Genomic DNA, 26,117 nt, shown 5'->3' on the forward strand with positions numbered 1-26,117 from the left:
TGTTCCTTATTTTAACCCGACGGGCGATGCAAGCACCGTGAGCGTGAAGTGGAAGGCATGGCTTGAAGAGTTCAAAGCCAATGTCGACAGTCATGGCCTATTTCTCGATGAGAGTACAGCGGAGCAGAAAGCACAGCGGAGGGCGTTACTTCACCACAGGACCCGCAGTTAGGGAAACTTTTAAGAAGTTTTGAATAGCGGAAAGAAGGAGGAATACCAGAAAGACATAGATGCATTGAATGCACACTATATGGTGACATCAAACACCACATTTCAATGCCATTTGTTTTGTAAAACAGAACAGGAAGATGGGGAAACAGTTACCCCATATGTGACAAGATTGCGACAACTGGCTGCTGGATGCAATTATGTGGCAGCTGATTTGGACAACCAGTTATTGGATCAAGTTTAGTGTACACTGCTCGGACAACACTAATCAAAACACCCCCCTCGGAGGTAAGCTGCCATCACCTGCAGAACTTCTGTTTGAAGGGCAGATACACATGACCCTGCCAAGTCACCACCTTACAGACACCTTGATTCTCATGAGGTTTTCCACAACCTGTCAAGAAAGCAGGAAAAGATGACAGAAAACTATGACAGAACAGCAGGATCAAACCTCCCATGACTCCAAGTGGGACAAAGGGTGAGAGTCAGAGACAAGCATAATCAAACATGGATCCCTGCCAAGGTGACAAGAGTTTGCAAGCAACCGCATTCCTACAAGGTAGAAACACTCAGTGGATCAATGCTCAGGAGGAACCAAAGCCACCTCCAGGAAGTCCCCTCTACTAACACACATGTGCGAAGCAAGGACATAATACCCCAGTGCGAAGGCATGTGACTTTTGCAGAAGAAGTTACAGAACCCCAGCCTACGCTCGAACAATCCCCTCCCAAACCGATTCTCAAGAGACAGTCAGCCGACGACACCATGGTTACCAGGTCTGGAAGAGTTGTCAGGAAGCCACTGCAGTATTGAGAAGCATAAGTTCCAAACCCACATCAGCTTATATGCTAATAATTCAACCAGCGGCTTTCTGACAAGTTGAGGCACAGTAGAACAAGGATATTGCCTAAACACCCTCACTCATACTCATACTCGTGCAAGTAAAACAAACCATATACATTATACTGTTTAGCCCAAGCAGGCAGATTCGAGGGAATTGAATTGTTTACATATGTTATGCATTTTAACTCTTTCAAACACATTGATGTGGTATAAAGATGAAAGTCTTGTAAATATAAAAGAAATGATTTTTAATAACATTAAGTGTGATGTGAATAGGTTCAATAACAGACTGATGACTTGAAGAAAATTTCACCTCGGTATTAAGATAATAAAATGCAAAATTCATAGTGACATATTAAAGATTCTTAGCTAAATGATAAGCAAAGCAACCACGTCATTAAATTCAAATTAAAGATGGGCCATCCCTTCTGCATGCAAATTTTTGAAAAATTGGTGAGAACACTTAGGTATTGAAAAAAAAAACATTATTTGGAAACCTCCTGTAAATTTTGAACTCAAGAGGGTCTTTATTTGTTTAGTTTAATTGACTGCTAAGATTTGAATAATTTTTTTCATACTACGAAAAAATTACACTTATCTAAACTACGTTTAGTTTCACAGACCTGTGTGATGCACTTATGTAGTTCATGTAATTGGTGTGTTGTTATTTGCCATCGATAAAAAAGTTAGAGATTAAAGCTTGTGAATTCTTCTTTTCTGACAGCTTTAACTTGCATATCTTTTGTTCGAAGTATAGGTATCATATTACAACCACAGGAGGATTAGTATATGCAGCAGTGCCTTGTACACAGAATATGTTACAGTGAGCATTTGGTGCATTATTTGAATTTTGACGGCTAACAACCTTCAAATATCACAGAAATGTTATAGCTTTACAATAGTCTTGTCATTCTGGTGGAATATATCATGTTCTGTGCTATTTAGGAAGGAATGCAAAAAGGATGGCCCATCTTTAAAGGAAATAATACCATGAATGTAATGGGATAGTTATCATACTCTGACAAGGTGTCAAGTGTTGCAAGTTGATGTTTATTGAGTTCAAAAGAAGAAAAGAAAAGTTATATGCATTCTTCATAATGTATGCATAATGATAGCTACATGTAGGGGTTGGAAGATGAAATTTATGTGCACAGGCACAATGTGTTCAACTGCATGAACCGTTTGAGGTTTTTACTTGTATTCCATTTATCACCTGGCGCATATGACCCAAGATACTTAACTGTTAAAGCTCATCCAAAATGAGATTTGTGAGGCATACATATTGAGACAAATCAAGCCTACTTTTTTCAGGAATTGCATAGTAAAGTACATGTACATACTTTCTTTTTTTTTTAAGGAGAGGGGGATGTTCTATTATGTGATTGACTATATTATTGATATCACTGTGCACACATGCATACCATTGCAATGCGTGCAGCAACTGGGTCTGCTCCAATAAACCACACAACCAGCAAGATGCACTCCAGCTAGAGTCTCACTAATATCTCTCATTTTGGCATCTGTCATTCTCCAACACATAAGTAACAGTCACAAGCTCACATCTGACAACACAACAGATGGAGGTGAAGATTGTCACTGAATTACAACCATAGTTCAAACATCACGCCAATGTGATATTGCTCTCCTGTGTGTGATTCTTGTGGTGGCTTTCGGCCTTTTTTGTTTCAAATGCAACAGGCACACTTTTCTAAAATCACACTGTCTTTATCATGACTGTCTGTGGTGACTATTCCATTGTTTTTCACAGCACTGTTACTTCAAGACTTCACAACTAATCCTTTTTGGAATGCTGTTGGTGACTGGGAGCTGAAACTGATGACTCAAGAGGTCTCCTACTGCCTGATAATCCCCACAGGTCTTCAGGTGTCTTCGATGGTGCAGACACTTTATGTGTGCTAATCCTTGGACTGGCAAGATGAGAAGAAAGAAAAGGGAACAATGATAAAATCTGCAATTCCTATTTTGACGAACATTCTTCTGTGTACTGCAATTTTGGCGTGTATACCATACATAATCTTTACTATACTGATCCCTGTAATACCTGATTTTGATACAACTCATACATTAACACTTAGAATTTCAGCTCTCCAGTATGTATTTCATCATTGAAGAGAACTTCAATGAAATGATTTGCTGCAATATTTCTACAGTCATCCACGAACAGACACATTGAAAAATTCATCCTTGACCATTCCCTACTTTTTCATATCACTGGATTGGAATAATGACTGGTTTTGACCCCATAAAAGAGAAGATTGGACTATAGATGCATAATTTAACCTCTGTACAAAACCTGAACAAAATCAGTCAAGAACAGACCTACAAGCAGACTCTAAAAAAATCAACCTTTTGGCATGTAATGACAGAACAAGCAAAGTGTGCTACAAGTGTACTTGCAATAGTAATAAGCGGGTATATATTTTATTTTTAAAATGATAACCTCCACGAATTTGAATAAAATCTGCAGCCTAAAATCATAGCAAGTATTGCACATCCAATACAAATGTGACTTGCCGGTGGCAACAGCATAACACTTCTGAATCCAAGGTATCCTCTGGTACAGTGCACTCCCGTTACAACGAACACGGTTATAACGAAATTTCATTATAACGAAGTAATTTTTCTGGTCCCAAAATTATCACCATTGAAGTCTATGGTACAAAATTCGCTTATAATGAACACGGTTACAGCAAAATTTCCGTTATAACGAAGTCTTTTCAGAACGCCACAGACAAGGAAAAACAAAAGAAATGTGCTCCGTTATAACGAAATGCAAATTGCTTTCGCAAATACGTAGCGGAACAGGCATTTGTAGCGTCTCTGCATGGGTGAACGCTTCACACTGTGTGTTTGCTCCTTGTGTCACGCACAGTTTCTGAGGGGAACTAACGTTTATTGTTGTAATACTTGCAATTATCCCATCACATTTCACATAGCTTTCCAGTGTATGATGAGTATTCAGCAAGCATAATATGAATATACGTGGTTCCTTGATTTCGTTATATAGTGTATTTGTTCGGTTATAACGAAATTTCGTTATAACGAAAGAAAACTGCCGGTCCCGAGCATTTCGTTATAACGGGAGTGCACTGTACATGTACTAGGGATACAATGACATGTAGGCCTACATGTATGACTGCTGTCCATGAGACAGTTTTCATCAGGATGTCAAACCTAGGTTGCACCATAACTTTTTTTTTATTTTGATTACAGCACATTTCTTGTTACAGTGCACTCCCGTTATAATGAAATGCTCGGGACTGGCAGTTTTCTTTCGTTATAACGAAATTTCGTTATAACCGAACAAATACAATATATAGCGAAAACAAGGAAGCCACGCATATGATATTCTGTTTGTTGAATACTCGTCATACACTTGAAAGCTATGTGAACAATAAAACAAATAGTTATTTAATTTCAGATTATTGTATTACGATGAAGCAAGTTCCCCTAGGAAACTGTGAGTGACACACCAAGCGAACACACAGTGATGTGACGCGTTCGCCCATGCAGAGACGCTATAAATGCTTGTTCCGCTACATATTTTCGAAAGTGATCCTCAGTTCCTTATAACGGAGCACATTTCTTTCGTTATTCTTTGTAAGTGGCACTCGGAAAAGACTTTGTTATACCGAAAATTTCGCTATAACCGTGTTCGTTATAAGCGAATTTGTACCATAGACTTTAATGGCGATAATTTTGGGACCAGAACGTTTACTTCGTTGTAACGAAATTTCGTTATAACCGTGTTCGTTGTAACGGGAATGCACTGTATTTGAATTGCCCGTGTTTCTACCCTACAGTGCATATCAAATTTTCTGGTATGCAGTACAGGGGAAACTCAATATAACAAACACTGCTACTGTAGACAAGTACTGTGTGCAGTGTCTTTATTTATGTGCTACAGCAGGTGGTTGAGTGTTAAAACAATTTTTTTTTTTTTTTCAGGTCAAAAAGCTAGCATCAGCTTTGTCACAAACATGTGATACCTGTTCAGTTTTCTTATTCATGATTCACAGACTGTACAGATGATAAAGCACCAACCTTCAAACTCTTTGAAATTTAAAGTAATACTAGTAAATGGTTTGACAGCTCAATAGTACTCTTTCTGGTTCCTCAAATGCCATTTCTGCAGGCTTCTGATACATTGTGTAAGACGGAGGGGGCACTGAGTAAAAACAGAATTGAGTTACTTACTTAGATCTACCCCTTGTTTCACTTGACTTCAAAGTAGTCATCTGTCTGTCTTGACATGCCAGTACCATCATGATCTCCTGACCATAGGTCTTCCAGGCTAGGATGATGCAGGAACATACAGCCATGAGGCAGTAGATAAGCCACCAGCACATGCGTATTTCAATATCATCAGAGAAGTAGAGTTCCTGTACAGCCAGTCTGACAGCTATGATGTAATCCATTACAAAGTGTGAGATGCTGTCCACTTGCATTACCTCATTACCAGACTCCTCTGCCACAGTAGATTTGAGGGTCACCACAGGCACTGCTCCATTGTCAGCTAATACGTCTGCATCATCCATAACCTTGATGTCCTGCTGAGAATGCAAATTTACATAGGATCTTCAAGACTGTTCAATTCATCTGAAGATTACCAAAACCCATACTTAGCCCAGCTAACTGGCAAGGATTCAGCCCTTTTACATACAACCTAGATGCCTTGAAGATTCACTGTCACACTGACTGCGCATCCCTCGAAAACCCGATGAAAACCCATTTTCTTTGCTCAAAGTTTTCGCTATATATTGCTGCAATGTTTGACAACTTTTTTTTTTCCGAGTCTTTCACATCTTTTGACATCAAGTTTGTCATGCCCTGGCATGTAGTTTTGAGGTTAGAACTACATAAATATGAACATGTATGTTGAACCAAAAATTGCTAAAAAAACAACAGGGAGGTGGAAAGAGACCACCTCCCTGGTTACAACGAACACGGTTATAATGAACTTCTGGTTACAACAAAGTAAAAATTCAGAACGCAGCATTAGCCACTCTCTTTTTATTGTTCACATGTTCAGTTATAATGAAATTTCAATATAACGAAAGAAAACTGCTGGTCCTGAAGACTTCATTATAATGGGAATCCACAGCATAATTTCAACGCAAATTGAAGTCTCACAAGTCATGCGTACCTTTAGTTTACGCATGATCTTAAAGTACAGGTGTATGTGTAGGGCAGAGGTGTAATGTCAGACTTCAGCTATACCCCAGCAATCCTAGGCCACAGCATTGCTCAATTAAAAATGGCAGCAGCCCTGCATGAACACAAACATATGGCCAGAGATTAGAGTATGGGAGGACCAACTGCACAAACTTTCTGAGGCTAACATAAAAAAGAATAACATACTGTACTTACCAGGGAAGGATGCATACATATCTACATTGTTGATATGTTGAGGGAAGACATACAGTGTAGAAGGTCCAACTAACAGATCAAAAGCTCTGAGTGCGAGTCTGATGGTGTTCTTGGCCCTTGCATACCACGCTCATGGGTTAGATCACTCCTATCCAGTATTGCAAGGATGCACTGTGTCAGTCTGGCTCAGACAAGTCATGCAATTCATCGAGTCACGTTGGTCCTGGTTAAACACAAAAATGAGGAAGAAACTGGTCTATCAATGATAATAGACAGCTACAGTGTAGTGTATTTATAAAAACTATAATCAGGAGATAACCTAACAGTGTCAGATGTAAGGAATACAGAGTATTCCTTTTTTGGGGTGATACGCTAATAGCGTATTACCTATTGTGTTTGTTTATTAAACAGAATCTTCTTTTTTTTTTCCTTTTTCCTTTCTGAAGAATTTTGTGAACGCAGTATCTTGATAATGACATGCCAAATTAACATGAAATTTTCAATATCGGTAATAATGAAATGTAAATTTCATTGCATAAGTTTCATGTTATTACGGTTCCAAATTATATCATGATGTCATGATATCATAATCAGGAATATAATCTTTGAAATAGATCTAGGCCTATATCTAATTTTTTTTTCACATTTATTTTGCATGTATCTTTGTAACTTTCGCTCGATATTCTCCCATATTTGAGCATGTTGTACTTTGGACAATTGTCTTTCGAGTCAGTGTTTTTTTTTTATTTGATGACATCATAAAGTATTTAAGCCAACTTATAAAATTATTCACTTTCACTAACTAGCTTCCAGAGAAGCATTCTGAGAGCGCAGACCTCCGCCAAGCAGCTCACTTCAACCACTGTCGCTGATCTTGTTCTCCAAATGAAATGAGATCAGTGATTTCCACTCATACGTATCATATATGCAGGCTGAAAACTGTCCAATTTCCTAATATTTACTTAGACTCAGAAGCCTTTTGTTTATGTCATCAGCGCCTTCCACTACCACACTATAGCTAGAATCTTGTTCTATGTCTAGTAAATAGAAGCTAGGCTCTCTAGGCCTAAATATAGTCTAATAGTTCCAGCTGCGCAGCATGCACCTCGCCCAAGCATTCACTTTTACTACAGTCCAGCATATGCAAACCTCTAGTACATAGTAGTACGTGCAGCTTTATTAACTCCCAAGTTCATCGACCCTACCTGCTCCCCCCCCCCCCAAAAAAAAAAAAAAATATATATATATATATCTAAATTTATATATATATATTTATATAATTATATCCTTCATGAGATCCATAAAAATTTCCGGATCACTACTTCCTTGACTTGGTGTCATTCTTAACCCTTCCTGTAGTGTAAATTTAACTGTACGAGCTGTAAATTTAGTGTAGTATCTAACTAAGTTTGCCCTTCAGCAAGGCACTTTATCCACATTACTGCTCTCCACCCAGGAGTATAAATGGGTACCCGGTAGGATGAGAAAGCTTATGTTGGTTGATCAGCATGTGCGCGCCTGTAAAATGGCTGCGACTGGCTGGAATGCTCCCCAGGGAGTGGAGAATGAGCACTGTTTAGTGCTGGTTGGAAATCATGTATCCAGTGACCGGGGTAATAATAGTCTGTAAAGCGCATTGAGACACTTAAAGGGATGGTCCTGTTCCTGTTTATGTGGCGTATCAGAATTTTATTAGCTAGTATTTGCAGAATACTTGATGAAATTGTGTTGAGGAAGGATAGTATCAACATCCACGATGGTTCGTTTCACATTACAGGGTAAAATAGATGAGAAAATTACGAATTTAGTACATAGTAATTTGCTGCGAGAAGGCAACATCTTTCCAACATCTATCAGGATGACCGTTACATACAGAGCGCCACCTGCCGTTTCCATTGCAATACGATACTGTCTCTGCGTTTTGCGAGCCAAACTCCAGCCACCTTCCACGCCTTCCATTCCACCAAGCGACAGGCCCTCCTGACCCCTTGACCGAAACACATCTATTTTTAGGCTTTCCTATCACTCTGCGAGCTCCCCAAGGACTCTCGGCAGAATCTTTCTCCCCTTCTCCCAACTCTCGCCGTACTACAGGCCTACACACACCAGAGAGACACACACAATACCCAATGCCCAGCCACTTGCTTCATTTGGTGTACGGTGGAACACACACCGGTATCGTAACCCCATTGAACGTGTTGGGTCGCCGATACCAGTATCCCTACCTACCTGGTTATGGAAATAATCCGAATGTCTAGTAATGTACAGCTCCATCCATTAAATACTATGTATCCAAGGTTGTGCCATTGGGTACTAAACTTTGTGAGTCCGAAGAAAGTACTGTAATTGAATGATTATGGCACCGACTGTAGATATTTCACGTATGTCTGTATTTGAGAACCACCGGCATCAACGATTTTATCATCTCGAACATGAAAGTTTGAAGACTAGACACACGTGTACTAGCTACTACACACACACAGAAAAAAGATCCTAGATGGATTTCGATTGAATTTTTGATGTTCAAACCGCCAGCTCAGAGATATGTTAGTGACTGTCTTGACACGGGCTTGATCAGCGCATGTGAGGCACTTATGAATAATCGCGACTAGCCACCCTCACAATTCCCAAAAGTAGGAAAAAAACTCGATCGGTAACTTCCGATTTTGTGTGTGTGTGTGTGTCAACAGACATTTCAGAAAGTATCCAAACAGATAGACGACGCCAATATTTGAAACGCTACACCTATTGCAGGCTGCAGCTTCACACACATGAAACGAAAGAAGTTTGCATCAAGATTTCAACCTCCAAATGACCCAAAATACATTAGTATAGACACTACATTTTTATAGAAATTAATTGTGAAGTTACAGTCCCCCCCCCCCCCCCCCCCAAAAAAAAAAAAAAAAAAATGCTGGGGTGAAATTCAGGCAATCTATCGTCTGGTCATTTATTATCATTTTTTAATCAAAATTTACCGCATACAGTCACTTCCCGTTACAACTGCCGAAAAAAAGCTAACGAGCAGAGATTTGTTTACGTGAATGACCCATATTACGGGCAGGTATCACGGAGTACTTCCTTGGTATCACAACGTTTTGTACGTGAAGTATTTATAGAATATAATAGAGACAATACTTTGTTTCTTATCATCAAACGATGATTATAGATTTAGTGTTAATTTACTGTTACGGAACTATTGTGGCAAAGTCTGTATTGTCAATCGCGTCATGAATAATATGACTTACCTGCTTGACAAATGGTTCATTCTGCTTTATTCTGCTTAGCGCGTGTAAACAAAATAAGTAAACACGTACCGAACGCGATGTGATGAATCATTTGAATCAAAAATATTTTAATCAGAATTATTTTAAGTAAGACCCCCTGGCAGTGACTTGATTACATATTTATGTTGTATATACTTCATGGAAACTTCTAGTTAGAATGCTATATATACTTGTACTATCAATTGTCGGGTTTTTGTCACCGATGGGATCGTATGTTTTGTTCAGTATAATTATAGTGGTCGAGATTTCACTGATTTCACCGGTGCATAGCATACAAACTGACTTGCCCATGCCATGGATCGAGCTACAATAGAGCTCCACCGGCGATATTGACAGAATGGAGTTATAATGCTTATTATGGTTCACAATAGGCGTTTTCACATCAGCCCGATAAAACTGCAAGCTCGAGATATTTTTTAATTTCCCAAGTCAGAAAATAGCGCGCTATTTCGAAACATCGGGCTGATGTGAAAGCGCCTATTGAGTCTTACTGAGCGTTATATTGTTATAAACAATGTATACGTTGGAGGCGATGTGATAGAACCATACACAAGTTTCGGTACGGAGGAATCAACAATGTTTTAATCAAATAATTTTTAGTAAGACCCCCTGAAAGACATTTTATTTAGGTTTATTAATTATTCTTTATGGAAATGTCGTGTTACAATTTCAAATCAATGATAGCTTTTGTTTACCAATCGTATAATTCGAGGCCGAGATTTTTGTTTACGTGAATGACCCATATTACGGGCAGGTATCGTACGTAGTACCTCCTTGGTATCACAACGTATACGTGAAGTATTTATAGAATATGATAAAGACAACACTTGGTTTCCTATCATCAAACGATGATTATAGATTTTGTGTTAATTTACTGTTACGGAACTATTGTGGCAAAGTCCAAAATCTTCGAGTGATCCCTGCGGTCACTCCAAAATGAGTGAAAATGAACATGTTCACTCGAAATTCACTCCAATTTCACTCTAAATTCACTCTTTTTTTGTATTCACTCCTTCGAGAGTGAATATTTTCACTCGATCTTTTTTTTAGAGAGTTATGTTTGATAATAATGTGAGTTATGCGACATGCATTTGTAATTGTCAATTGAAAATCAACGACACTGCAATTACCGGTAGGCCTGTAGGACTTGAGTTTCTGAAATTCAAAGTTTTTTCTTAATCATGTCTTTTCAAAGATGGAAATAAAGAAATTAATACATTGAATTGAATTAGAGAAGGAAAATATATACCATTTATTGGCTGGTTCCTTGATTTGGACTGCCAAATCGGTATGTTTAGCAACCAAGGGTCATCTCTATAGGTATGTTGATATTTCAATCTCACTGCTGCTTCTGAACTGTATGAAATTCATGTCCGAAATCATGCGACAAAATAGTAATAATACACGTTTGCATGAATGAAATCACCTTTTTTTTTTTTAATAGCTGTGTCTGATACACATACAGTCACTTCCCCGTTACAACTGCCGAAAAAAAAATAAGAGCGGGGATTTGTTTACGTGAATGATCCATTTTTTTACGGGCAGGTATCGTAAGTATATAGTATCACAACGTTTTATACGTGAAGTATTCATGGAATATAATAAAGACAACACTTGGTTTCTTATCATCAAACGATGATTATAGATTTTGTGTTAATTTACCGTTACGGAACTATTGTGGCAAAGTCTGTATTGTCAATCACGTCATGAATAATATGACTTACCTGCTTGACAAATGGTTCATTCTGCTTTATTCTGCTTAGCGCGTGTAAACAAAATAAGTAAACACGTACCGAACGCGATGTGATGAATCATTGAATCAAAAATATTTTACTCAGAATTGTTTTTGGTAAGACCCCCTGGCAGTGACTTGATTACATATTTATGTTGTATTATACTTCATGGAAACTTCTAGTGATATAGAATGCTATATATAATATCAATTGTCAGGTTTTTGTCAGCGATGGCATCGTATGTTTTGTTCAGTGTAATTACAGTGGCCGAAATTTCACTGATTTCACTGTGCATAGCATGCAAACTGACTTGCCCATGTTTAGTGGATCGAGCTACAATAGAGCTCCGATGTATACCTATAATACAAGTAAATTCGACAGGATCATGCTGGAACATTCAACTCCCTAGCAGTTATCATGATGTACATCTCTCAAACACCCCACAGTGAAATTCGACTGCAAAACTCGAAATATATTGACAGAATAGAGTCATGGTTCATATTACACAAATCTTACTGAGCGTTTGTTATAAACAACGTATACATTGGAGGCGATGTGATGATCCATAAAAGTTTCGGTACGGAGAAATCAGCAATGTTTTAATCAAACAATTTTTAGTAAGGCACCCTGAAAGACATTTTATTTGATTCTATATTTAGGTTTACATTATTCTATATGGAAATGTCGTGTTACAATTTCAAATCAATGACAGCTTTTTATGATACCTATATACTCACGTATGAAACAAGGTGTCTTGGCTCATCTGCAGGTTGAAATCTTGGCTGTACATGGAAGGGTGCTGTTCGTTATTCCGAAGGTTCTTTATTCCGAAGGTTCGTTATTCCGAAGGTTCCTTAATCCGAAACACACAAATTCCCTATACCTAGAGGTTGGTTAATCTGAAAATGAAAAAGGGTTCGTTAATCCGAACATTTTTGTAGCGTTATTCAGAAGGTTCGCTATTCCGAAGATTTTGTTAATCCGAAAATGAAATTCGGAATAACGAACCTTCGGAATAACGAAACTTCGGACTGAAGAGCCTCGGAATAACGAGCCTTCGGAATAACGAACCTTCGGAATAACGAGCTGTAACCGTATGGAAGACGATGCCGTCAAGCAAAAACTCTTGTCAATCTATCTCCACAAGCAAAATCTATAACATGCAGTGACCATCATATCACAAACTGTACAGTGTTTCAGTGTTCATAGATGTGTTTACATGTGTATTTGTTGTAAATTTTGAACACCGCTTGTATTCGCGTGTCTTTTCCCATTCTTCAGAATAGAACTGGAAATTTGAGTAATTTCGAGACAGTTTTACGTATATATATATATATATATATATGTGTGTGTGTGTGTGTGTGTGTGTGTGTGTGTGAGTGTGACGGAAGGAAAACTTGCAGTATAGACGTTGCAGTGATGTTCAGTCTTGCCTTTATTCCCCAAGCTTTCGGCTGTTTCACCAGCCTTTTTCAAGGGCTTGATGAGACATAAACATAAAAGCAAAATAGCAACCAATTTGCATGCATTTGAACAGAAATAGAAATAGTAATAACAAGAGGCCAATATATATATATATATATATATATATATATATATATATATATATATATATATATACAGAAATGTAATAAGAAAATTGGTCTGCTCGGCATCTTGATGATAATAAGTAAAAGAATTAGTAGAAGAAGAACGCCGTAAAAAAAAAATAAATCATAGATCTTGAAGATCTTAAAAACGGAGCATAGCTCTCAAATACTGAAAGGCAAGGTCACACTCTTGAACTGATGAAGAGTGTGACCTTGCCTTTCAGTATTTGAGAGCTATGCTCCGTTTTTAAGATCTTCAAGGTCTATGATTTATTTTTTTACGGCGTTTTTCTTCTACTAATTCTTTTACTTTATATATATATATATATATATATATATATATAATATAATATATATATATATATATATATATATATAATATATATACATATATATCTGTATATATAATAAATACTTGTATACATGTACCTACGTAAACCACACCACATAATTTTTTTTTTCAATCACAATTCTGACAGTGCTAAACAATGTATCTTGTTTGATGCGGAAAGGTAAGTAGTATAAGAAACAAGCCTTATAATAAATAATGATAAATCTGTTGATCTTATATACAATAACATTGTAATATTTAAAAAAATGCGTGTATTATGGTAAATAATTTTCACATAGTATAAAAATATAACGATAGGCCTACAGACTGCAGCAATTCTCTTTAAATTAAATAGCAAGACTCTTTTGGGCTATTTTGGAGGGGAAAACTATAAAGTATCAACATGGAGACAATTCGCAAACCATAATACAGATGAGACATTGGTGTGAACTATAGATACATGTATCATTTTATAGAAATTGTATACATCACATCCAACTCATTTCGGGCATACACAGATACATAGATGTAAAAGACAGTGTACCAAAATTTTGTGTAGGAATAAGATGTCAATATATTCCTGAAAATCCGGAGATCAGGAGGTCGTAGGTTTGAATTCTTCTCGATTATGTACATCCATGATTTATTTTGTCAAAGATACTTCAAAAACACTGATCAGATTTCTAATGCTTATAAACGTCGATGTATAAAAGGCAATTTTTCAATCGGATGCAGTAAGACGAGGGCTGAAAATGTGCGGCAGCACACCTCCCCGACCATGGATTACATTCAAATCTTTTCCGACAATTCTGATGTAAAAACTGAAACAAAACAACACGGTAAGCCTGAAACTAAGGTCAGAAAGAGAGAGAGAGAGAGAGAGAGAGAGAGAGAGAGAGGGAGGGAGAGAGAGGGAGGGGATATCTTTCCGTTCACAGTTCCTTGCTGAAACATGAGGTCGACAAAGCTGTGAACTTGACGAACATAACGAAACAAGGTTGATCTTGTCAAGGATTACAAACTCGGTTCTAGTTTAGTTCAGTCTAGTTTTATTCACCATCATTCAAGTACAATGAAGTGCAATAAAAAGACACTAAAAAATAATTGAATTACAAAATAAATAAATTAGAACAAAACAAGAAGAGTTGATCTTGAAGGTGAACCCTTGTATATTTTCATATGCTTTATATTCCCTGGAAGAGCATTTCAGTTGTGGTTAATCAAGTTCCCTCGATTGTTTACAGTTAGTTTCTCGTCAGTGTATAAAGTAAGTGTATAAAGTAAGTATATCTTGCAAGTGCTCTGGATCGGCATCTCGCTTTAAAATTATCCCTCTTGAAGCTAACCGAGCTAACCAGTATCCACGATTACTGCACATTATGACCTCGGACAGAACCGGAGATGGTGATATCGGACCGTACATACCAACATTTCAAGGGAAATGTAAGTACAATTACAAGACGAAGTGTCAATCACTTTTGAAAATGAATATTTCTGTGACTATTCTTATCAACTCGTATAACAGCTAATGAGGCCAATGTGGTTGCGTGAAGTAATTAATGCACTTAACTTTTTTTTTCATCAATCACAAACACGCAGTTCGTGGTATTAAAAAAAATCGAAGTTATATCTAAACAAAACAGCTAACTCCTGGAATTGGTATTGCCGCTTGAAATTGTTGCCTTTGTTGTTACCGTTTTTTATACCATTGTAATGATTATCATGAATACTGTACTATTATCATCATCACATATAATTTCATTCTCTATATAAGTTGTCATTACAAACCTCCTGAGAACCTCTGTTTTGATTGAGGAGAAAATATGTTTTGTCAAGATTATTTTGACGATGCTCATAACGCCAGAGTACGTGGAATCCGTTCCAGTTAGTGCTAATGCTATCGACAATAATTATCTGATATCATTTGGCTCCCAGCCATTAGCCTCTTCACGATTCGCGAGATATAGGCATATAGCACACATACAAAAACAAAAAACACCAATGACCAATGACCTGTAACAGGAACAACAACGATGGCGAGACATAATACTAATAATGTGAATATTATACAAAAATGAATTACACTGATAATACTGAGCAGTAAATGTGAATTATCATTATCTTCGGTTCGACAGTGTTCTTCCCAGTCGTATTCAATATATCACCTATAATAATTCCACGTCAAGCATATCGCTGTGCTTGAAAGCGCAAATTTAAACTTCTCTCTGCCATTATTTTAAAGAGGTGCGAACATTGCCTGTTTGTTAATAGCAAAATATACATACTTACCGATGTAATAGATTATCTATAAGAAACTTACGGTCGAGCCACATATTTGCAAAGAAAATTCATCCAGGGATAATTCACAGGGATAATATGAGAAAAGGAAGAGAGAAAATATACCTTCGACATAAAAAAGGAAATGTCTGAAAATCAAGCTTATCCGAGGTACTAAAAAGGACAGATTACGAACATCTTGTGGGAATTTACCAGCAGGCCTGTACAGCGTATTGCACTACCAAAGAAATTAACCAGCATACATGTAAACATGTGTGTATACAATGTGTGAACTAATGATTGATCGTTGAGTCAATGTTTTTACTGTTTGAACGTCACTGTACAGTGTAAATTAGGCCCTACGTCCATGTGACGGGGGATGGGCATTCAGGGTAATATCTTTGGAGTGACTGTTGCGTAATGTATACCGAGTATAATATTATTATTTTGTATCGTAATTTGTTGTTTTGTTGAATATGACAAGGGCAATAATAAACAAACATACAGCCTAAATAAACATGAAAATAAGTGAAAACGCGCTGGCATTCATTACCCATCTATACACGCCTATAGGGGGATTCACACGTATAAAAATTACTGGGTAACAAAACGAGAAATTTGTAACCCGCTAGTAAACTGAGTTCTTTGCACGAGTGGACAAAAACCCAACAAAGCGCGGTCAGCAGCGCAATGCTAAACCCAAGAAATCTTGCTGTCATTAGCGCGCTAATCTTTGTCCCGCAGATACGTGTGAACGGTCGACCACAAAAACTCGAATCTTTCATATCCCATCATTCATAGCGCACGCCACAACGGCGTGCACTCGACAATGTATGTGAGGTTCAAGAACAACGCTTGTAGTTTTATCGATTTATCGATAGGCAATTAGCGAGTTACTAGTATTTCTGTAAGGGAGAAAGGCTGCAAAAATAAAAACAGACAAATAAAGAAACAGACAAAAAGCCCAACAAACTCTAGTTTCCGAGCGCATAGTATACTCTACTAACCAATTAATTTGGAGAGTGTCGATTAACGGTTTCAACAAAAACAAAGAAAACAAATAAAACAAAACAAAATAAAAACTCGAGTTTCGGGGAGCTTGGTAACCCGCTATATGGTACGTACAAACGCGGCTACTAAAGTAACACTCGTGGACCTTATACGTACAATTTCCTTCATAATACCCTATCAGTACAATGATACAACATGCGCTTGTTCACCCGGATCGTTCGCATTCATGATCATGCATGTCTTGATATTGTGTTTACTATCTTTCCAGTATGTAGAATATCTACGCGCCATTAGCCGGATCCACACGTATAACAACATAGCGGGATGACGACCCAGGATGACGATTGAACTCCAAATCTCGAGATTTTTCCCCCTCTTCACGCGTTTGCATGTACCGACAATATTTACGCAGCTGCCACACAGTAGTGTGATGTTGTCATTTACCCATTATTGTGATGCTCGTTTGAATGATGGAATATAAAATCTGGAGATGAGTAAAGTATTTTCGGTCAGCCGTTTACGCGGTCACCGGGAGCAAATCAGCGCACTATTTCAGAAATCAAGTGCAAGATTTGTTGGGGGTACCGTCGCGATGCTGATCGCGAAAATTAGTGGGATTTTGTGTGCACATTTGCAAAAATCTCGAGATTACGATGGTCATGTAAATCTCGAGATTTGTATCCCGCTTTTTGGCATACGCGCGAACCCTAATAGTGACTCTTGTGTTTGTGGGGATATAGTTGTGTGCAAAACTTAGAACAATGTACAGTACACTGTATTAAAAAAAAAAATACGGCCTAATAGTACACCATGATATAGTCTACTGCCGATTCCACAGCAGAGTAGATTACCAAAGGAACTGTTCACACAGTTTGAACAACCACCGTGGATACTCGCTGTGATGCCATCAACGTCGTTCCCCAATGTTCAACTCTTTAGACAGGTGGGCAGTGGTAGCAGCGGGCCAGATGGAATGAGGGCTGGGCATGGTTTTCGCCAGGAACGTTCAGGCTGTGAAGGGGCTCAGCCGAACTTCGGAGAGGTGGAGGAAGAAACTTTTCAGGAGAAAGACAGATGGATAAAGCGACTTGTCTCTGGCGATACTTCGTGGCCGGGAATAGAAAATCGGCATGTCCGAACCTCTCCAATTTTTTTAGTGCTTTTGGTTTTGGTTTTGTTATTTTGTTGAACACATCTGCCTGTGTAATAAAGAACAAAACAGAAACATTTTCATATATAATTTTATCATTACCATGGTTCCATGAGTAGACATTTTCTTCAACTAATATACGATCCAATTGCACATCCCGTAGTTTATGTACCAGAGTAAAATGATATTCACACAATGCCTTCCATTCTGACTAATAAGAAATTCGCGGAATAAAAATAAGCGTCATATAGGCCGATATAGGCCTTACGTGTTTTCACATCCTACAAAAAAAAAAACAAACACAAAACAAAATAAAACAAAAACACAAATACACATGCACACACACACACACACACACAATGCGAAAAAGAACAGGTCACGTTTGTTGATATATTTATTAGAATAACATTACCTTTGTTGACTGGCTTCCAATGCGCATTCCTGTCTTTTCTCGATTTGCTCCTGAGATCTATAAAAAAATTGATACAGTGGAATTAGAGATTCATTCTTTTTTCACGCGTAAACGTATATTGAAAGAGTAACGTCGGGTCATACAACGTATCTCATTGACTACCATGATTCATCGCAATATCCCGCGTTCCCTGTTAATGGAATCAATTGAGTTTTCACAAGTTAATTCCGAGACAAACTTGAGTTTTATTTATTCATTTATTTTTGGTGTCCTGTTCGGATCGCTTACAAAAACGTTCAATTCGAATTTTGATGACCCGAAAAAAGAAATGTATCGTGGCCTACCAATGAAAGGAAACATTTTTTTCGACACAGTTCTCCGATAGAACCGTCAAAATATAAACTGTTTAGAAGTTTGGTGGTCTGATTTCATTTTCAGAGGTCCCGAGAAACCACTAAAGTGCCATTTGAGATGTAGAGTATCCATAGCCTACTGAAAGTTTAAAAGGAAAATACATTGGTTGCATTCATAACCGACAATCTATGAAAAATTATACACGCATTGTTCCCAGGATGAAGAAGGGATTCATCCGGGGAACATAATCATAGCATCCTAAAAAGTTTTAGAACCTGACATCAAGCTGTTCACACTGACTGTGATAACAAATTATGAAATGGAAATGGAATTATGCAACCTGCAAATCATCTTATAGCTTGTCAAATTACAAAATCTATTTCATATTTCCATTTATTATAACTTTCATAATTATTCAGCACTTCAAAGAAAAGGGCACATCAAAGCAAACAGCAATTCATCATGATGGATCTATGTACAATATGTACGATCTACATAGATGGACAAAACTGACACAGTGAATGAACAACCTACAGTCTTCTACGGCCTATACAAGTAGAGTCTCAGTCGACTTAATAATAACAAACAGTAATTGAAGAGCTTTGATAACAAAAGCAAACAAATCATAATACATATAAAAAAGCATATAGGATACTACGCAGAGAAAATTGAATGAAAATGATACGCAAACACACGCACATTATCATGATGCATCGGACCACTGAATCTCCGCCAAACGGCCAGCGTTAGTTGTTATGTTGCAGGTATTGTATACTTCATTTTTATGATTATGATATGACAGATTAATTACATTATAAGGATGAGCTATGTAATATGATGTAGAAACGGTTATTATAAATAGGGGCTACTCAAAGGTAGGGAAAAGAAAATGACACGACGAGGGTGTAATGCTGCCGCGCCATTGTGTTCCCCTGTTTCTGATACTACCTAGTATAGTATACAGTGTAGATCATCCCCTTCCAAATCTCATGTAAACTATACTCGACAGAAATTATGATCACCCCTTCCCCCATTCTCTTTGGGCACATATTATTCACTTTTAGAATTAATAACGAATATTCCTTCATTTTTGACTAACGAATCTCCTTTTTGGAATAACGAGCCTTATTTCGTTTTCGGATCGATACACATAATCTTGAGAATACTATGGACGCTTCAGAATAGTAAATTTATTTCATTTACAGATCAACGAACACTCTGCACTAAGGGACCCTACTTCATTCTCGTTTGGCCGATTACCCCTCGCGAATTTCATTACTCAGAAATCTATTTTTCTGAACTTTTTACACGCATAAAACCTTGAAAATCAAGGTGAAAAAATAAAGTAATCAAGTCTTTTGTGGGTCATCCTATACATCTTTTCTAGCAGGCACAGGATATTCTTCACGAGATAAACTTCAAGCTCTCACATCATGCACTTACGGATAAAGATGGGTCGGACTGACTAACTTCTACACTAAATGCCTGTATACTCACTTTTTCACTCAGGACATCGCGAGCTGGGGTCGGTAGATCCAGGTGTCGCGTCGGTTCATTTCTACGGGATGAAGGCATCTTGTCCAGTTTCAATAATCGCGATCCCTTGGCTTCGTTGTCCCCTACGCCTCATTTCGAAAGATTCTATATTCTTTTGCGAGGTTTCTGGGTCGGAGACGTATGTATACCTCGTCTTGCAAAACCTAACTGTTTCAGTTGCTCTCGAGTCGGAATCCGTAGAGCTCTATACGCAGCATCACACCGAGGAAAAGAGACTATGTGCCCTCAAGTAAACAAGCGACGGCTGATACCGCAGTGCGATCACAGAACTCCACGCACACACGACGTGCATACAGGTCTGCAAATGTGCCATGAACCCCCATGATTACGCAATATTCCCTCGCCGCGCCGCGCCGTCTGTCTCCCAAATTCACGGAGGTGAAAAGGTCAACCTCCCAGACCAAGCCGTGCGGTACACATCGCTCGCGTGTGCGGAAGATAACGGTTGAAAAAGCCCCAAGCCCAATGTAGTCAAATTCAAACGGTAGAGGGAGGTAAGGTCGTATCACGGGGGAAAGTGTGGGTCCCACACTTTTATCGGACGACGTATTTTTGCATTTCTCAGCCATTTCTAGACCAATTTTTGTCAAACAAACTTTGAATTCCCCATAAATTTCAATGCTCTTTCATATTTCATAAGTAGTTTCTCATTATCTTGCCAAAAAATTTCATCCCGACGTGCCATCATCAACCAAAACAGGACCTTCCCTTTAAGTGTGAAATGCGCTATATAAAAACCAGCTATTATTATTATTATTATTATCCAAAGCTGTTCACAACTTAGTATCTTGCACACCAACACACGAACAAACAAACGCCGATGAAAATATATCCTCCTTCCTTGGCGGAGGCAATCAGATTAGTATCTAACCGTTAGGCCTGCGTCGCTGCGAGGGTCTAGAATCTAAGTGTTAGATCTACAAATGTAGATCTATATCTAGACGCTACAAAAAGTCCTAACGTTAGAAAAACATAAAAAAAAGGCCGTGTAACCTACAGCAGACACTACATATGGGACTACACGATATAACATCGTTAAAACAGATGGAATTGTCTGAAGAATGACAGCTTTCTACGTAAATTTCATCTGACTCTACATTAAACCCGAGAAAACTACAAAGTATAAGCCCCATATATAAACTCGGCGTCTCTTGATGTAATATTAGATCTAACTGTTAGATTCTACTCAGCCCACCTTTCGAGGAAAAGCCGGCCACCATCACGGAGAGACAAATGCTGGCGCGCGTACGTGTGGTGTTGATATCTGACTTCTCCCCACCAGCAACCACACGCAGTGTAGCGCTTTCGAGTTCGGAGACTTTCAAATCCATTTCAGGTAGTTTCTGGCCCATTCTCAGTAAAAGTGTGCAAATACGGAATTTTGGTGTCGCCGACATTCCATGACCGTTTGCGGTTCCCTGAAACCTATTAGATACTATTTAAATGTTTATAATATATCACGAGGACATTATTTGTTAAAAATAAACACGATCAAATGCGGTTGTCTGCCTTTTTGTATAAAATTTTGCTGTTAAACTTCGTTAGGACCCCCAAAACGCAGTGTCGCCGGCTATTTTAGAATTATGTTTTATTGCTCCTCTCCGTCCACAAACACACTTTCCAAATATAATTTGCATGGACGATAAGCAAATCATATGTGCTAATCACAATACTCGAAAAGTTCCAAAATTTTTATTGACTTCTTTTTTATAGCCTTTTGAAACCTGTCGCCAAATTCACCGCCAGATACGTTACCAGTTTCTTTAGTGTTACAGCATTGCGAAAATAACAAGACTATGCACTGACCCTGTGTATATGAAACCCTGAGGATATACTCCATACATTGCAAGTACTTAGATTTTTTGTGCAACAGCTTTTTATTGAGAATACGGTACAATGTTTGAAATATCGGTTTTCTACATTTTTATTTGGACAGATACGTTACATACATTTCACGCCACCCACTGCGACAGATATTGCAATGTCAGACAAATTGTATATTATACGCTACTCCTCGGAATGACGCATCGATTCAACATTAAAGTTTAGTACAACTGAGAAATATTCGGTAGATATCGCTCTCATAATATCATGATCGACCATATACGTTACCACAGATACGTTACCGCAGATACGTGACCGAATTTTGTTCATTGGTCTTGTGCTTCCACGGGATCAAATCTGGTCAAAATTCATCCCTTCACATTACATGCTTCGTTTTGTGGGACCTCAGGATTATATTCTTACACCAAAAGGACAGGAAGTTGAAAAAGAGCAACACTTCCACATGATTTTTCTTTGTGCGTCAGTGTCTCACAACTTAATGCCAAGTATTCCGACAGATACGTTACCACATAATCAAAATGCTGAAAAAAAATTGTACATGTTTTGACAAACAAATCTCTGTGTGTTCACAAATTCCAAAGTTCTAATCTATAAAACCCAGCCACTTTCATATTCTATGCAACAACTTTTAACGTTTATTTTACAAGACGAAGCTATGATTCAGCATATCAGTTTTTTGCTTTTCAGATTTAGCAGATACGTTACGTATTATTCAGGGCACCCACGGTGACAAATGATGTTATGTAAAACAAAGTGTTCATAAAACAATTCTGCATAGAATGATGCTTCTATAAAAAATTAAAGTTATGTTCAAATGAAGAATATTCAGTAGATATTGCTCTGTAACTTCACCGACGGATTCATTTACGGTACGCCAGATACGTTACCTAACTTTGAAAGAGTAGAAACTAGTTTATGAAAAGCTTCCGAGAAAAGTTTCAGTGTTCTGTTGCATATTTATTCTAGTGTTTTTCAACATATGAAGAACTACTCAAGATTCATTGATAAGTTGAACAATTATTTATTCATTTTCATTAAAAGGGGTGAGCCAAATACGTTACCATAGATAAAACAACTTTTTAGTATTTCAAGTTCATAGAGACTGTACCTACTTCCTTCTAAGTGCCTGCAAAAATATATTTTTTAACCTTGTTTGCATTATCCATCAAAACTTAATGAATATTTATAGTCAGATGGATAAATACATTCAAACGTAAGATGAGAATATTCTGTGAATGAAGAACTCAGCTCTCATATTTAGGGCTCTTTTCCACTACATTTCATAGTTTAGATATTACGTACAATGTTTAAAATTGTTAATTTGGGATTACATCATTCTTTTTTACATCAATTCATAAAGTAAATAACTAAACAGGTGATATTTATTAATTCATACACAACTAAAATTATTAGTTATATTTTACCAGATACGTTACCAAAGGCAATTCGATGTTTTTCAATAGTTATTTCCCCAGGAAAGCAATTCATATTTGTTTCCTGTGCAAATTCCAGATCGGATCGTTCCCTTTGCATGATTTGTGGCATTCAAAACTTTATTTGTAAGCGAAATTTGTTAAAAATACAAAGTGAATCTTAAGGTTATATTTTATTTCAGCATAAAACATATTTCAACCTACCACACAGAAATAATTTCTACTAACTAGCAAGGGATGACAACGTCTTTACCTCTTGAAAAATCCCAATATCTTTAGGGGGGACAAATGTCTTTTCCTGAACAGAAATTGGATCAAAACAGTAAATTTAATTCAACGTTAGGAGTCCATTACAACATGTAAATTTGCGGTAACGTATCTGATTGGTGATCAAAAATCATATATGATGCTCTATTTCAATCCATTTTTACTCAATGAATGGCCATCATTTAGAATGTTCCACTTTTTGTTTCGTATTTGACCGGTTTTGAAGTTACCAAAAACACATCTTTGAATGTATTACTTTGTGGTTGATTTTTCGGTTTTACTCACGTGGAATTGAACACTTAATCTGAGAATGGCCCTTCTCATACATGTATTAAATGTGTCAATGAGCGAAGAGTGGAGCCGGGTAGCCGGGAAATGTTCAAACGTCTCCCGGGAAATGTGCAAACGGTCAGTTTTGCCGGGAAATGTGCAAACCATTCACTTCACCGGTATTGTGTATGTAATGTTAGATGGAAGATAAACTCTCTATCAAAACTACTAGTATACGCATGGACCATTACCATTTGTATTTACAGTTATAAACCTGTCTTAGCGACCTCCTGTCTATAGCGGCCACCTGTCTATAACGGACATGTTTTTTTTTTTCATTTCCCTTGGGTAGCCGCTTTAGATAGGTTTGACGTGTTTTGCGATCACTTGTCTGTAGCGGACACCTGCCGTATACGACCACTAGTATGCAATTCCCTCCGAGAGAAAAAAGCATGTTAAAGAACCTGTCTATAGCGGCCACCTGTCTATAACAGCCACTTTGTCGTCTCCCTAGGATTGTCGCTATAGACAGGTTTTACTGTAGGGCTACATTCAAACCTGTCTATAGCGGCCAACTGCCGTATATTAGTACGACCACTAAAAACAATCCTCCGAGAGAAAAGACCTTGTTAAAGAACTTGTAGGCCTATAGCGGCCCCGGTGTTTACGGCCACTTTTTCCGTCTTCCTCGGGGTGGCCGTTGTAGACAGGTTTGGCTGTATACGGGTATAGTAATACCTGTCTTAGAGCCACCACCTGTCTATAGCGGCCATCTGGCGTCGAATGACCACTTAAACAGTTTCCTCCGTTTTCGAGAAGAAGCTGAAAATGTGAAAATTCTGCCCTTGGGCATCCCTGGATTCGCCATAGCAAACTTGAAAACACATTCATTAATGTGCTAATTATATAGCGCTGTATTAGCTATATCACTTCTGATTCCATAGATTTTTACAATCCCAAATATTGAGATCTTTGCCCCCTCTCACCCTCTCCGCTCCTCCACCCCCCCCCCCCCCCCGGGCTTGTTGCCCTTTCGAACAAAAAAAAAAAAGAAAAAAAAAGAAAAGAAAAGAAAAGAAGAAGACATTCTATTACCCTAGGGATGCTACCTGCTGCACGTTTGGTGAAAGTCTGTCATATAGGATTTTAGAGGGATGTTTAATATGCTATATTCCTGGTCAATTTCATACTTTTGCCATTCACGTTCGTATTCCGAGCATTCAGTTTCACGCTTTCTAGTCCAGGCTAGAAGGCACCTAGTCTGGCTTCCAGACCCTCTGCCCATACTATTTCGCTATCCATGATATTGACGCCCTCAACGTCGAAAACTAGTATAGTTTAAGTTGATTTTCTCGCGCAAAGGCGGCGACTTCGTCGCCGCGGAGTCCAGTTGGCAAAGGGTCTGGAAACCAGACTAGAAGGCACCTAACCTTGTTTTTTGATATATACAATGTTTTTTGATGGTTTCTTGTCAATTCGAGGGTGCTGATTCCATATCCGATTGATGCTACTCGCGTAACCTTGAGCATTTTCGGCAAAATGCAAAAATTCAAAATGGCCGCCAAATATGCTAATTTGGCCGTGATAATCAGAATAAGGCGCATTCTATTACCAATTATTCTGCCAAACTTTGTACATTTCCTTTCCTAGAGTTACTCCATCTATATTTAGAAGAGAATTTTCGTTTCATATAGATTTATTTGGTATTTAAAGCTCATTTTCAATTCAAAATGGCCGCCATTCCTATGCTCATGTACAATATGACTGGTAAAAAAATGCATAGAAATATAGAACAAATTCACTGTATTTCCTGTCCCGTACCTAAGCTGTTATAAAGTGTTGCGTGTGCAACGCAAATATATTGGGTGCCACTTACAATAAATAGGCCCTACATGTATTTTTATTCTTCAAAATGGTCGTCAATTACTCTTATTCTGTGCAATATGAATGGCAAAAATATATGTGGAAATAGAAAGCCAATTTGCTGGGTGTTTTTTTTTTTCTGACATCCAGCTACATCGTTTATTAAGATCTAGTGCTGATCATATATCTGAAGGGTGTTCTTAACAAAAAGTTATTCTTTAGTGATGAAAAGTCCTTATTTACCACATAAATTTGGATTATTAACTGAATTATTTGAATTATGAATGGTAACCCTTAGCTACGATGTTTAACACAATTTCTTATCTTTTATTCTGT

The 26,117-nt window shown here is 37.8% G+C and overlaps 2 protein-coding genes across 4 annotated transcripts; both read right to left on the reverse strand.

Moving 5' to 3' along the window:
* Positions 1 to 1,200: 1,200 nt before the first annotated feature.
* Positions 1,201 to 21,384, reverse strand: LOC139724937 (uncharacterized). Of its 3 annotated transcripts, XM_071636060.1 has the most exons (5): positions 21,299 to 21,384; positions 6,403 to 6,625; positions 6,179 to 6,301; positions 5,230 to 5,582; positions 1,201 to 2,939 (listed from the first exon to the last, which is right to left on the reverse strand). In XM_071636060.1, the coding sequence occupies exons 3-5, from the start codon at positions 6,191 to 6,193 to the stop codon at positions 2,804 to 2,806; spliced, it is 504 nt and encodes a 167-aa protein (XP_071492161.1). In that variant the 5' UTR covers positions 6,194 to 6,301; positions 6,403 to 6,625; positions 21,299 to 21,384; the 3' UTR covers positions 1,201 to 2,803. The 3 variants fall into 3 exon arrangements, with proteins under 3 accessions (XP_071492161.1, XP_071492160.1, XP_071492159.1); XM_071636059.1 differs by lacking the exon at positions 6,179 to 6,301; XM_071636058.1 differs by lacking the exon at positions 6,179 to 6,301 and having other exon boundaries at positions 5,230 to 5,585.
* Positions 17,418 to 20,136, reverse strand: LOC139724936 (uncharacterized). Its single transcript, XM_071636057.1, has 3 exons — positions 20,044 to 20,136; positions 18,193 to 18,249; positions 17,418 to 17,829 (listed from the first exon to the last, which is right to left on the reverse strand). The coding sequence occupies exons 1-3, from the start codon at positions 20,119 to 20,121 to the stop codon at positions 17,566 to 17,568; spliced, it is 399 nt and encodes a 132-aa protein (XP_071492158.1). The 5' UTR covers positions 20,122 to 20,136; the 3' UTR covers positions 17,418 to 17,565.
* Positions 21,385 to 26,117: the final 4,733 nt, after the last annotated feature.

Source organism: Diadema antillarum, unplaced genomic scaffold, assembly GCF_040938485.1.
Source record: "Diadema antillarum isolate AM-2024a unplaced genomic scaffold, OU_Dant_1.0 seq00000005_RagTag, whole genome shotgun sequence".
Taxonomy (NCBI): domain Eukaryota; kingdom Metazoa; phylum Echinodermata; class Echinoidea; order Diadematoida; family Diadematidae; genus Diadema; species Diadema antillarum.